This window comes from Scyliorhinus canicula, chromosome 11 (assembly GCF_902713615.1).
Source record: "Scyliorhinus canicula chromosome 11, sScyCan1.1, whole genome shotgun sequence".
Lineage (NCBI taxonomy): Eukaryota > Metazoa > Chordata > Chondrichthyes > Carcharhiniformes > Scyliorhinidae > Scyliorhinus > Scyliorhinus canicula.
Window position 1 is genome coordinate 148212300 of NC_052156.1, and position 13968 is coordinate 148226267.

General features: G+C 44.8%; 1 protein-coding gene across 1 annotated transcript in view; it reads right to left on the reverse strand.

Annotated features, from left to right (window-relative positions):
- Nucleotides 1–13968, reverse strand: part of LOC119973802 — a 152585-nt gene that overhangs the window by 38980 nt on the left and 99637 nt on the right. The window contains exon 7 of the mRNA XM_038812226.1: nucleotides 1233–1382. Within this exon, the coding sequence (XP_038668154.1) occupies nucleotides 1233–1382 (150 nt within the window). The remainder of the gene's footprint in view (nucleotides 1–1232; nucleotides 1383–13968) is intronic.

A 13968-nucleotide genomic window follows, 5' to 3' on the forward strand; every position in this document is an offset into this window, starting at 1 on the left:
GTCCTGAATATCAACAGAGGCCAGGACTCTCCCTTATCTGAGGCAATAACGCTGATGTCAACTCTGTTTAATCATCACACCTATGGACATGAACTAAATCAGAACAGACTGTGAATCAAAACCGTCAAATTATTGGCTGATATGGCCAACCTAGCCTGAAAAATGAAGTTTTAATTGTATTTATCTGTATGTGCTTAACACAGCTGACAAAAATATACAAGAAAATGACATTCATTACCAAAAGGACATCAAGAGATTACTCAGCCTGTCTTGACTGTTGCTCATAGATGTGCATTTCAATCTGTGGTTATATTTTGCTATATTATAATTGCTCTATGGTATCAATCAAAAGTTCAGTCATCTGCTGACACTAATTTATTCTTTGATGTCCTCCTCTCCAAAAAAAACTCATGAAAATACCACACAACGGAAGCACTAATAAATTTTGTAACTGCTTCCGATTTGGTCTTAGCTTTTAATTATAGCGGTAATATAACTTGGAACATTGCTTATAACTGCAATTATGTGAACATGAAGCAGATCCAAACTAAATCAGCAGTAAGATAGTGCAGCTGCAACTAGACACCAGCCAAGACACCAGTCTTTCTGTTTGAAGCTAAGCTGGATCATCTTGTTTCAGGTGGTGAGGGGGTCCATTTTATGAAACCATTTTGAGTGTGTGAAATTGGTATCTGTTTCTGTGCTGGCTAAAGATATTTACCCTAGTTACCAGCTCATGAAATCAAATCATAATTGTCATATATAAGTGGCAAACATATAAAAAGGTGGGCAACTTAGGGTTCCAAGCTTCCAGGTATTTACCAGCACCAGCCACTGGGTTTTGATTAGACAGGAATCTTGGCTGCTTTTTTCATCTGACACTAACTAAGGGAACTGAGGTCAATTGGAATGTCCCGAACATCTCACCGGAGGTCTTCTGTAGCAGTACTTGCACCTAATAGCTCGTCATTTTCTAAGCATACCCTAGTAAAATACATAAAGCTTTGACCCGTTAAGCATCTGAATGACCATAAAATCTATTTTCCATCCCCACCGTGACTATGATTTAAACACTGAATTACAGCCAAGTAAAATAAGTAAAAGATCAAAATTAATTGGCTAGATTGGGTGTGGGAGGGAGGAGGTTGGGTGCTACACAAATTTTAAATTTTAAATAAGTAATCCCTGAAGACTCAATCCAGAGTCTCTATATCATTGCTATTATATCTCACCTTTAATTCTTCCTTTCCTTAATTTCTGTTCCTCTCTTTTGTCTTTTATTTCTTCACCTTTCTTCTTCGGATTATCATGATTATTAGCTCTTTCATAAAAGGAGAATATTGGCTGTGTCTCACTAGATGAATCACTCCACCCAGAATAGCCTACAGAGAAAAAGGCTGCATTGCTCTAATGGTTTGTGCCAAGGGCAAACAACAATTTACATTTAAATAGAGCTTTTAACGTAGTAAACCGTTCTAAATTGCTTCATAGAACTACTATCAAAAAATATTTAACACCAAGCTCCATAAGGAGATGTTGGAACAAATGGATAAAAGCTTAATCAAAGAGGTAGTTTTAAAGACCACTTTAAAGAAGGACAGAGAGGTGGAGGGGTGCAGAGGTTTAGGAAGGGATTCCACAGCTTAGGGGATAGATAGATGACAAAAACTAACACAGGCCTTAATCAAAGCCACTCTGCAGCAGATATGCCAACCCAATTAACTCATAAATCAAGAGGCAAACTCTTAAAAATCAATAGATTTGGTTGAAATAAATCTAAGTTGCTATTTTCAAATATAAACCTCATTGAAGGCTTATTTAATCTCTAACAGGTCTGATCTCTTTACAAATATATTATTACATCAAAAAGGCTTTAGAAAATACTTTTAAAAAATTCGACCAGTTATCAGTTGCACATTCTGTCTCAATATATTCCCTTTGGTGAACTAGGTACAGGATCTTATTCAGGAGACTATGTTCTCTGAAGCTGAATTGCCTCTGGTTTGCACTGCTGCTAGGAATGAAGCCCAGAAACAATTCACTGTCCCTACCATGCAAATATATGCGGAGGTCGCAAGGGATTATGTCGCAAACATCCAGATATCTAGATTGTTTAATTTAATCTCCCTTCATGCTTGAATGGGTTTCTAGTAGCCTGTTGTGAAACTAACTGCAATATTTATTAACATCTCATGATGATTGACAGCCCATGACCACATCAAAAGCAGTTAAGTGCTTTCTGCTGAGAAAAAGAGGAAGTGAATGCACTTAACTCCGAGAGTTAAACATTGCAGTTAGTTTCACAACAGGCTACTTGAGATCCAATGTGGAAAAATGTGAGGTTATGCACTTTGGACGGTTGACTGGAGGAACAGACTATTTTCTAAATGGGGAAACGCTGAGGAAATCAGAAGCACAAAGGGACTTGGGATTCCTAGTTCAACATTCTCGTAAAGTTAACGTGCAAGTTCAGTCGACAGTTAGGAAGGCACTGTTAGCATTCATGTCGAGAGGGCTAGAATACAAGAGCAGGGATGTACTTCTGAGGCTGTGTAAGGCTCAGATCAGACCCCATTTGAAGTATTGCGAGCAGTTTGGGCCTCAGATCTAAGAAAGGATGTGCTGGCCTTGGCAAGAGTCCAGAGGAGGTACAGAAGAATGATTCCTGGAATGAAGAGCTTGTCGTATGAGGAACGGTCGAGTACAGAGAGGTAGAGGGGTGCAGATGTTTAGGGATGGACTCCACAGCTTAGGGGATAGATAGATGACACTGTACTCGTTAAGAGTTTAGAAGGATGCGGGGGGGGGGGGGGGGGGGGGGATCTTATTGAAACTTACAGGATACTGCGAGGCCTGGATAGAATGGATGTGGCGAGGATGTTTCCACTAGCAGGAAAAACGAGAACGAGAGGGCACAATCTCAGACTAAAGGGACGATCCTTTAAAACAGAGATGAGGAAGAATTTCTTCAGCCAGAGGGTGGTGGATCTGTGGAACTCTTCGCCGCAGAAGGCTGTGAAGCCCAAATGACTGACTGTCTTTAAGACAGAGAGAGATAGGTTCTTGATTATTGGGGATTACGACTTATGGGGAAAAGGCAGGAGAATGGGCGATGAGAAAAATACCAGCCATGATTGAATGGCGGGAGCAGGCTCAATGGGCCAAGTGGCCTAATTCTGCTATGTCTTGTGGTCATTCAAGCATGAAGAGAGATGAAATTAAACAATCCAGACATCTGGCTGTCTGGAAGCTGTCAATTGAAGCCTAGTAAAAGCTATTTCTCTGTGAAGTGAATAGAAGTCTTGCAGATCAAAGGATCTGAGGGGGTTTAAAGCCTTGTGATGTGGCTTTCGTTTTCTATGAAATTACACCTGCTGCTTCCTAGACATCTGCCTGAGGTAGCATCTGTAAGGGATAGCTGAATGAAAAAAGTTTCTGCCTTTAAAGCAGAGTGACTGATGAGAGGGGGGGGGGGGGGCAGGTTACTGATGGAAGGGGGTCTTGTTATACGGGCTTCTCTGTTATGGGGTGTTTTCTGATTTGGGGGGGTCAGGTATGGGGTCTCTGATATGGGGGTCTCTGGTGGAGGGTCTCCAATATGAGGGAGTCTCTGGTAGAGGGGCTCTGATGTGGGGTCTGGTGGGGATGGGGTTGGCAGGATTTGCATTGTGGGGGGAATGGGCCATCTGATGGATATTGCACTATAAAAGCTTAGGAGACCCAAGAAGATACATCCAAATGGTGAATTATTTTCAGTCAATTGAAAAAGCCGCAATGCGGCATACAGCACAAAAGTTTCAACCAGCACTACCCATCATGCCGGTCCCAATCCAGCCTGGCTTTTAAGAAATGATTCCTGTAAAATTGACTCATTAGTGATAGACAGCATGGTTTTGTGAAGGGGAGGTCGTGCCTCATGTACGCACCTGGGGTGGCCACGTCCCGATTACAAAATGGACGCTTGCAGAGAATGAAGGGAAAAATGGACAATGCCGAGAAAGCAAGCACATGCAAGGTTTGTCTGTTGATTGGAGTTTGCAGCTCCCAGACAAGACCGATACTGCAAAACTATTAGCATACTAATGAGCCATCTCCGGGGACAAAAGAGAAACATTTAGGTAAACGATACTAAAGCAGACACCCCGGCACCAGAGGAGACTAGAACAAAGCAGGCCAACGGCCACCTAGGGCCTGCCCAGCAATCAGGGCAGCCACCCCTTTATTGGAGGTAATCGATACCAATGATCAGGATATGGTCCAATTAATTGGGACGAAGTTCAAGGACCGCCCAAAAGCGCGCGAAGCCCCCTTTGGGTATAAGAAGAAGCCCCCAAGAGAGAATCGCTCTTCTTGGCCTTGGCTCTCAGCGACAAGAGGCCTGCCTAGCAGCTGCACTAGAACAAGTAAGTCCAAAGTCAACGCACACTACGAGATAGACGCTCCTAGCTACTATTCCGTACTAGCTCGACCCCAGCAGCCCCAGAACCGGACAACGGCCATTGTTCCTCTGACTGAGTGGGCGCCCGAAGTATAGGCTTTAGTAGTAGTGATAGCTTAGTTGGTAGAGTTTGTGCATGAGTATAATTGACTGTGTGTGTAAATAAATGAGCACTGATTTCGAACTTACTAACTGGTGTATCGAGTCTTTGATCAGTATTCGGTTTTGAACCTTGTGGCGGTATCGAAAGATACCTGGCGACTCTTGAGCAAACGTAATTAGAATTAAGGAAGGCGACCATATTAACCGCCATAAACAGAGCCAATTAAAGAGAGAACACAATGAGCAATGCTCACTAACTTGATCGAGTTTTTTGAGGTGATGACAAAGATCTACATGATAGAGTGGATGGGCAGGCACTCTTTCCAGGGTAGAGGGGCCAGTCAACAGGGGGCATAGGTTTAAGGTCCGTGGAGCAAAGTTTAGAGGAGATGTGCGAGGCAGGTGTTTTACACAGAGGGTGGTGAGTGCCTGGAACGCGTTGCCAGGGGAGGTTGTGGAAGCAGATACATTAACGGCGTTCAAAAGGCACCTCGACAAATACATGGATAGGATGAGTATAGAGGGATACGGCACAAGGAAGTACTGAGGGCTTTGGCCAAGGATGGTAACATGACCAGTACAGGCCTGGAGGGTCGAAGGGCCTGTTCCTGTGCTGCATTGTTCTTTGTTATTTTGCCCCCGCCGATGGGCCTCTGCCCATTAGTGGGTGAGCTAGTAATCCACGAGCCCCAAGGGGAGATCAATTGGGTCATGAGGATTATTACTTACTCCCTTGACCCACTGCGAGGTTCAGCCTGCCAGGGCCATGCTGGCAAATACTTGTACCAATCCATGCCCACACGAATCCCTGGCTAGAGGGCCAGAGAATCACGGAGGCATGGAGAATCCAGTGTCCAGCTCGTTAATAGGATACAAATGGATCAAAACGACCCAGTTGCACCCTCCCACTGACACGAAGCCTGAACCTCGATGATGCCACCATTGGGGGTCAGGAACATTGGAAACCCATATTTTCCCCTGACGTTGGATTCTCTTCCACATCAGGAACTCCACTACCAGCGGTGGAGAATCCAGCCATAGGAATGGAGAATAAATAATGGCAAAAGTAATTTAACCCTTATTAATGCTATTTACTTTGTACCAGAAATGTTGTGTTATTTAGCAACAGGTTTGAACTGTAAAAGCAACAGAAATAGATATGTTCAATTTTTTTTTTCCAAAACCTCTTGGTGCTTAGATCCTGAATGATAATATTTGTTCAGGTGCTATTGTTATTTCTTAAATACTCTGCGGAGAATTTCCTAAATTACTTGATGTTAAACATTAGACATTATCAAGAGCAATGTTCTTTGATATGCAGATTTCAGAAATACAGGAAAGGGTTTTAACACTTAACAATGCCAATGTAATTACTATGTAATTTACATATTTGTTTTATTCGTTCAATGGATGAGAGTATCGTTGGCTGGGTCAGCATTTCTTACCCATCCCTAATTTCCCTTGAACTGAATGGCTTGCTCTGCCATTTGAGAGGAAACTTAAGAGTCAACCACATTGCTCCGGATCTGAAGTCACATGTAGGCCAGACCAGGTAGGAACAGCAGATTTCCCTCCCTAAAGGACATTAGTGAACGAGATAGGTTTTTACAACAATTGACAACAATCTCATGGCTGTCACTAGACTTTTAATTTCAGGACTCTAGTTGGAACTGGTCACAACCTAGGCTATCTTCTCAATAGTGAAAAGTATCAAAATTTACATCTTTGATTTCACATCAGTTCATAACCAATTGGCCCATTTTACATTAGAGAGCTGAAACACTTTCTGCTCCTCTTAAATATTTCTCATTCCTTGCTTTCACCGTTCCATCACTACTAGTCGCTTGTCCAACCCCATGGAAATCCCTAACCAGTTTCTTCCCACTTGCAGAAGTCAGCCCCAACATCAGAAACCTGCTCAAGTTTCCTCCACTGTAAATTTGGATCCCTCAGCATAACCTGTCCACTTCTCTGCCACTTTCCGCATGCTGTGTGTTTCCTATCTTTTTCCTCTTCCTTGTAAAGCATCCTGGTCATTATGTAAATTAATGTTATTATGCTGAATAATGAAAATATAGATGCATTTTGATATAACCCACATTCCCAAACAAAACAAAAATCATCTCAGTGCATGTTAGAAGTCTCGCCAGAACTGCCTGCATTGGTAATGCACATGCTTCACAGAGATAGTCAAGTAACTGCTGGGAACGAGAGCAGCTGTTGCCTGGTTACAAGACTAGAAGCGGCCGTCTCTCGGCGTGTGGTGAAGGTTGGCTCCATTGCCACAAGACTGTGAACTTCAGCTGCTTCAGGCCCAGTTGGTGGTGTATGTTGTCATTAGAATCTTGGAATTGGGAGAATAATACAGCACAGAAGGAAGTCATTTGGCCTACTGACTCTGTGCCAGCTCTTTCAAAGAGCAATGCTGTTAGTCCCACTCTCTGGCTCTTTCCCAATCCTTGCAAAGTTTTCCCCTTGACATGTGTTTGTCAAATTCCCATTTAAAGGCTACTACTGCGTTTGTATCCACTACTCTGTGTATTCCGAATCATAACCAAAACATGTTTTCTCGAATTGCCTTTGGTTCTTTTGACAGTCACATTAAATTTGTTATCTACATTTCAACCACCAGAATTAGTTTCTTTCAATTTACTTAATATAAACTGTTCACGTATTGAAACACCTACCAAATTTCCTCTCATCCGTTTCTGCTCGAAGGAGAACAGCCGTATATTCTCCAGTTTAGATGTATAATCCCTCATCCCTGAATCATTCTAGTATGGATCTCATAATGCTACGGCCTGCATTTAACCGGCAGCGAGAGAGGCCCAAGCCAAGGGCCAGCCCAGCACATTTTACCTGCAAAGATTATGACGTTTGCTCCCAAGTAGCATTACCAAGAATTAACAATAGCTGAACTTCTGGAAGGCAAATGCTCAGATTGTATTTAAACTGTAAGTAAAAATATCGCAATAAGGCGAGGACTTTGGTTGACTTCAGAAATTGAAGGAAAACCAGTTTTCTCGAATTGCCTTTGGTGCTCAAGGAATGAGATAGTCAATTTGTATGTCTTTTAAATGACTGCACATGTAGTGCACAAGTTAAAATTGGTTGCACAGAGTAACATGGATCTCCAAACCACCTTCTTTGCAAATCATTGCAAATCAGGTGAAAAGCTAACATTTCACACAATAATGAAAGCAAAACTCTGTTCCACTCTCCACAGATGCTGTCAGACCTACGTTTTCACAGCATTTTCTATTTTTTATTTCACACAATAAAATTGGCAAGTTATAGCATGCTTAAATTATTAAAAGATGTTTGATACCTGAGAACAAAAGCCTAAAGGATGATCTCCCCTGCAGTTTATTTGTCAAATAAACTGCCCAGTGTGGTACAGTACAATAGAGATCAGGCTTAACCGCTGTTCTTTGGTTATTGCACTGCAACAACCAAGGTTGTTCCCTAAAGCTATACTATAGCCTCCTCATTTGCTGAGTTTAAGGTGCCACTTAATCTGCAGATGGGACAGTTCTAGATAATGTGCAGCATTGTTTGTATCTTTCCATATGTGCATAAAGGGTTTGTACTGAGGCCCAGTAGTAGAGGTTGGCTGCACAGGAGCCCTGGTCTGTCCTGAACCTGTTTAGCAAGGTTGTCCAAAGCTCGACAGGTGGGGATGTCTCAAATAACCTGTTAATGACTTCTCGTATTTACCATTCCTTTATCCAAAGGGTGCCTATTGAGATCTTGCTCAGGAAGTTTGCTCCATTGGAGGCGTTGGGATGGAAGATGGACATTAGGTGGGTTGAACAGGTCATCATGTGAGGTGAGTGAGGTGCAGTGTGGATGGTTTCAGTCAGCTTATGAATGTTCGTCAATCAGCAGATGCATGGGGGAGTGATGTTTGCGAGGTTAGGAAGCAGGGCAGGGGTGTTGAGCAGGGTGTTCCAGTTATGATGTGCACAGTTGCTTTCTATTGAGTGTCAAAGATGTATGTGAGATGACCTTTACCAATGCACATTACTCTGCTGTAGACTCTGCTCACTGGGGGAGGAGGCTCCATAAATATCCCAATGATGGAGGAGCCCAGCAAATCTGTGCAAAAGACAAGGCTGAAGCATTCGCAACAATCTTCAACTAGAAGTGCTGAGTGGCATTGACCCGGCAATGTGGAACATTTTCACAGGTGTGACCTGTACATAAGAAACAGGACAAATCCAACCCAGCCAATTACTGTCCTATCTACTCTCCATTATCAGCAATGGTATGGGTCATCAACAGTGCTATTAAGCAGCTTTTATTCAGCAAATACCTGCTCGTGGATTCTCAGTTTGGGTTCCTCCAGGGTCAGTCAGCTCCTGACCTCATTACAGCCTTGGTTCAAACATGGACAAAAGAGATGAATGCCAGAGGTGAGAGTGATTGCCCTCAGTGACATGGAAGCATTTGACCGAGTATGGCATCAAGGATGCAAAGCATAACTGGAGTTAATGGGAATCAGGGGGAAAAATCTCTGCTGGTTGGAGTTATACCTGGCACAAAGGAAGATGGTTGTGGTGATTGGAGCTCAATCATCTCAGCTCCAGGACATCACTGCAGGAATTACTCAGGATCGTGTCCTAGGCCCAACCATCTTCAGCTGTTTCATTAATGACCTCCCTTCCATCATAAGATCAGAAATGGAGATGTTCGCAGATGACTGCACAATGTTCAGCACCATTCGCGACTCCTCAGATAATGAAGCAGTCCATGTCCAAATGCAGCACGACCGGAATAATATCCAGGCTTGGACTGACAAGTGGCAAATAACATTCGCCCCCACAAATGCCAGGCAATGACCATCTCCTACAAGAGAAAATCTAACCAATGCCCCTTGGCATTCAATGGATTACCATCGCTGAATCCTCCACAATCAATATCCTGGGTCACCATTGATCAGAACTCGACAAGCCATATTAATACTGCAGCTATCAGAGCAACCCAAAGGCTAGGAATCCTGCAGTGAATAACTCACCTCCTGAACCCCCAAAGCCTGTCCACCTACAAGGCACAAGTCAGGTGTGTAATGGAATATTTTACACTTGCCTGGATGAATGCAGCTCCAACAACACTCAAGCTCAACACCATCCAGGAAAAAGCAGCCCACTTGATTGCTACCCCTTCCATAAAAGCTCAATCGCACAGGGCTAACGAGGTGGCTTTTAAACCAGACCAAGGCAGGCCAGCAGCACGGTTCAATTCCCGTACCAGCCTCCCCGAACAGGCGCCGGAATGTGGCGACTAGGGGCTTTTCATTTGAAGCCTACTTGTGACAATAAGCGATTTTCATTTCATTTCAATCCCCCTACCACCGATGAACAGTGGCAACCGTGTGTACATCTACAAGATGCACTGCAGTAACTCATCAATATTCCTTAGGCAACACTTTCCAAACCAACGACCAATACCACCTTGAAAGATAAGAGGAGCAGATACCCGGGAAGCCGATCACCTGGAGGTTTCTCTCCAAGTCGCTCACCACACTGACTTGGAAATATATTGCTCTTCCTTCAATGTCGCTGGGTCAAAATCCTGGAACCCCCTCCCTAATAGCACTCTGGGTGAACCTACACCTCAGGGACTGTAGCAATGCCAGAAGGGAGCTCACCACCACCTTCTGAAGGGCAACTAGGAATGGGCAATGTATGCTGGCCTAGCCAGTGATGCCAACATCCTGTAAATGAGTGTTTAATAAGTATGATAGGACATGTACTGAAGTCCATTGTGTTGTGACAGCAACACCCCACATAGATCTAGCACGTTTGGCTAATAGGTTGCTGTTTTCTTCAGATTTTCCCAGAACACTCCCATGTATGTTGGGTTTGGATCATGCTTTACTCTCTGGCCATCAATGTAGATAATTATATTTTGGCACTGGCATTGTGGAAGTGGAATCTAGAGATATGGCTTTCGAGGGATTCAGCATAGTACTGGATCCCATCATTGTTGTGGTGGACATTCCGACCCTCCCTCCTGAGCCCATCACCAGTGAACTGCCCATGCCCCATATGGACCTCTACGCACCCCATATGGAGGGTGTGAGCACCATTATGTAGAAGTAAACCTCTGCCCCTCAAGACCTTCTCGCCCTTGGTCTTCTTCCCTCTGCCTTCCATTGTTTGTCTTCCTCCGCCACCTCAAGCCTCTGACTAACATTGTACTTCCTTGCCCTTCTTCCTGCCCCTACACAGCCCTCCTTCCCCATTGCACCCCTTTGTGTTTGCCCATCCCCCCTGCCCTTACACAGCCCTCCTTCCCCATTGCCCTCTTGTCTTTGCCGCCCTTTCTCCATTACACCTCGTCTGTTTGCCCATCTCCCCTGCCCTTACACAGCCCTCGTCTTTGCCCATTGACCGTGCCCTTGCAGCCCTTTCTCCATTACACCTCGTCTGTTTGCCCATCTCCCCTGCCCTTACACAGCCCTCCTTCCCCATTGCCCCCCTTGTCTTCATCAGCCCCACCCTCATCTCGCACCCCACCCCAGGCTGACCTTTGAGTCAGTCAAATTGGAGGCTGCACGAGTCCCACAGCACAAAGATGTCCACACAGAAAAGGTGTCAGGCATCCATAGAAGACCTCGGCAATTCACAACGTCGGGTGCAGTGCTGGTCAGAGTTGGTCAAAGTAGAGGAGCTATGAGTCTCACAACAGTGCTGTTCATTCAGATGTCAGTATGGAGCTGATGGACATGAACCTGTCACAGCAGTGTAGAGTTCAGCACAATCAGACTAGCACAGCACTGTGGCAGGTATGCTAGTATGTTGCACTCATCTTGAAATCACAAGCGCCAGTTGAGTCTTCTCAGTGGTCGTCAATGAACAAGACATGGAATGAAGGATGATATCTCCAATCATGTCCTCCATCTGCACGGTAACAGAGTGGTTAGCACTTTGCTTCACAGCTCCGGGGTCTCAGGGTCGATTTGCGACATGGGTCAGTCTGTGTAGAGTCTGCACGTTCTCCCTGTGTCTACGTGGGTTTCCTCCCACGAGTCCCGAAAGACGTGCTGTTAGGTAATTTGGACATTCTGAATTCTCCCCGTGTACCCGAACAGGTGCCGGCATGTGGCTTTTCACAGTAACTTCATTGCAGTGTTAATGTAACCCTATTTGTGACAATAAAGATTATTATTAGTAGCCGCTGTCATTTCTCATTAATGTGGCAACGACTGCATCACATAGTAGTATTCTCGTTGTTGTCAACTTTCACTTCCCAGAGCGAGTGCAAACAGGATGCAACACTGGCCTTCTTAGATATCATGGCTGGTCAAGTCAATCATAGAACATAGAACATAGAACAGTACAGCACAGAACAGGCCCTTCGGCCCTCGATGTTGTGCCGAACAATGATCAACCTACTTTAAACCCACGTAACCCGTATACCCGTAACCCAACAATTCCCCCCATTAACCTTACACTACGGGCAATTTAGCATGGCCAATCCACCTAACCCGCACATCTTTGGACTGTGGGAGGAAACCGGAGCACCCAGAGGAAACCCACGCACACACAGGGAGGACGTGCAGACTCCACACAGACAGTGACCCAGCCGGGAATCGAACCTGGGACCCTGGAGCTGTGAAGCATTGATGCTAACCACCATGCTACCGTGAGGCCCCCTAAATCATGTGGAAAAAAAAATGAAAATCGCTTAATGTCATGAGTAGGCTTCAAATGAAGTTACTGTGAAAAGCCCCTAGTCGCCACATTCCGGCGCCTATTCGGGGAGGCTGTTACGGGAATCGAATGGACTGAATGGACAGCCAAGTGACAAATTAAGTTTAATGCAGAGAAATATGAAATGATTCATTTTGGTAAGAAGAATGGAGAACGATAAAATGAAATAACGGGTACTATTCTAAAGGAGGTGCAGGAGTGAAAGGACCTGTGTGTATGTGTGCACAAACCATTGAAGGTGGTTGGCCAGGTTCTGGCCTGCTTTCAAAGCCAGCGATTTAGCCCTGTGCTAAACAGCCAATTGAATTTTGTGCCAATTTTCATGTGGTTGAAATGCTGAACTTGCTTTCAATGTCACTGCTTGGACATCCCTTTCAATGTAATGGAATGGCATTAAGGGACAGAAGGAAATGTTGCCATTTCCTATTACTTTCACTTTACTCTCCCTGGAATCTGTTCGCAATTAAAGTGGCACGCACATGTCTTCAACATTGTGCTTCCTCAATGGCATTGTCCCATGAATGCTCACCTCACCTGGGTGTCCTTGTGCACCTTCGCTGAAGGTAAGCATGCAGGTGCAGCAGGCGGTAAAGAAGGCTAATGGTATGTTGGCCTTCATTGCAAGGGGTTTCGAGTACCGAAGCAGGAATGCTGCAACTGTACAGGGCCTTGGTGAGGCCACATCTCGAATTTTGTGTGCAGTTTTGGTCTCCTTTTCGGAGGAAGGATGTTCTTGCTCTCGAGGGAGTGCAGCAAACGTTTACCAGATTGATTCCAGGGATGGCGGGACTGTCATATGAGGAAAGCTTGACAAGGGTAGGATTGTTCTCGCTGGAGTTCAGAAGAATGAGGGGGGGGATCTCAGAGAGACTTATAAAATTCTAACAGGACTAGACAGGGTAGATGCAGTGAAGATGTTCCCAATGATGGGTGTATCCAGAACCAGGGATCACAGTCTGAGGATTCAGTGTAAACCATTTTGGACAGAGATGAAGAGACATTTCTTCACCCAAAGAGTATGAGCCTGTGGAATTCATTACCACAGGACATAGTTGATGCTAAAACATTGAATATATTGAAGAGGCAGCTGGATATAGCACTTGGGGAGAATGGGATCAAAGGCTATGTGGAGAAAGCAGGATTAGGCTATTGAGTTGGATGATCAGCCATGATCATGATAAATGGCGGAGCAGGCTTGAAGGGCCAAGAGGTCTCCTCCTGCTCCTATCTTCTCTGTATCTATGTATCACCCTCTTCAGGTTCCTGACCCTCCTGCTCTTCATACTCTAAAGAGCTATCATTCTGTTTTATTTTTAACCTTGGCAATGGATCTCTCCTTTGCAAAACCAGGTTGTGAAGGGTGCAACACACAGCAATGATCCTATCTGGAGTGCACTGCAGGGACCCAGTGGTCCAAACATCAGAAAAGGATTTTCAGAATGCCAATGGCCTGCTCGATTCAGGATCGTGTAGAGCTGTGAGCTGCATTGTACCTCTTCTCCAAAGCATTCTGAGGCTGATGCACTGGTGTCATGAGCCAATGTTCCAGTGGGTACCCCTTATCCCCAGGCAGCCATCTATGTATTTACTCAGGCCCTTAAAATATTTGAGGCAAAGGGCAGCACGGTGGCCTAGTGGTTAGCACAACCGCCTCACGGCGCTGAGGTCCCAGGTTCGATCCCGGCTCTGGGTCACTGTCCGTGTGGAGTT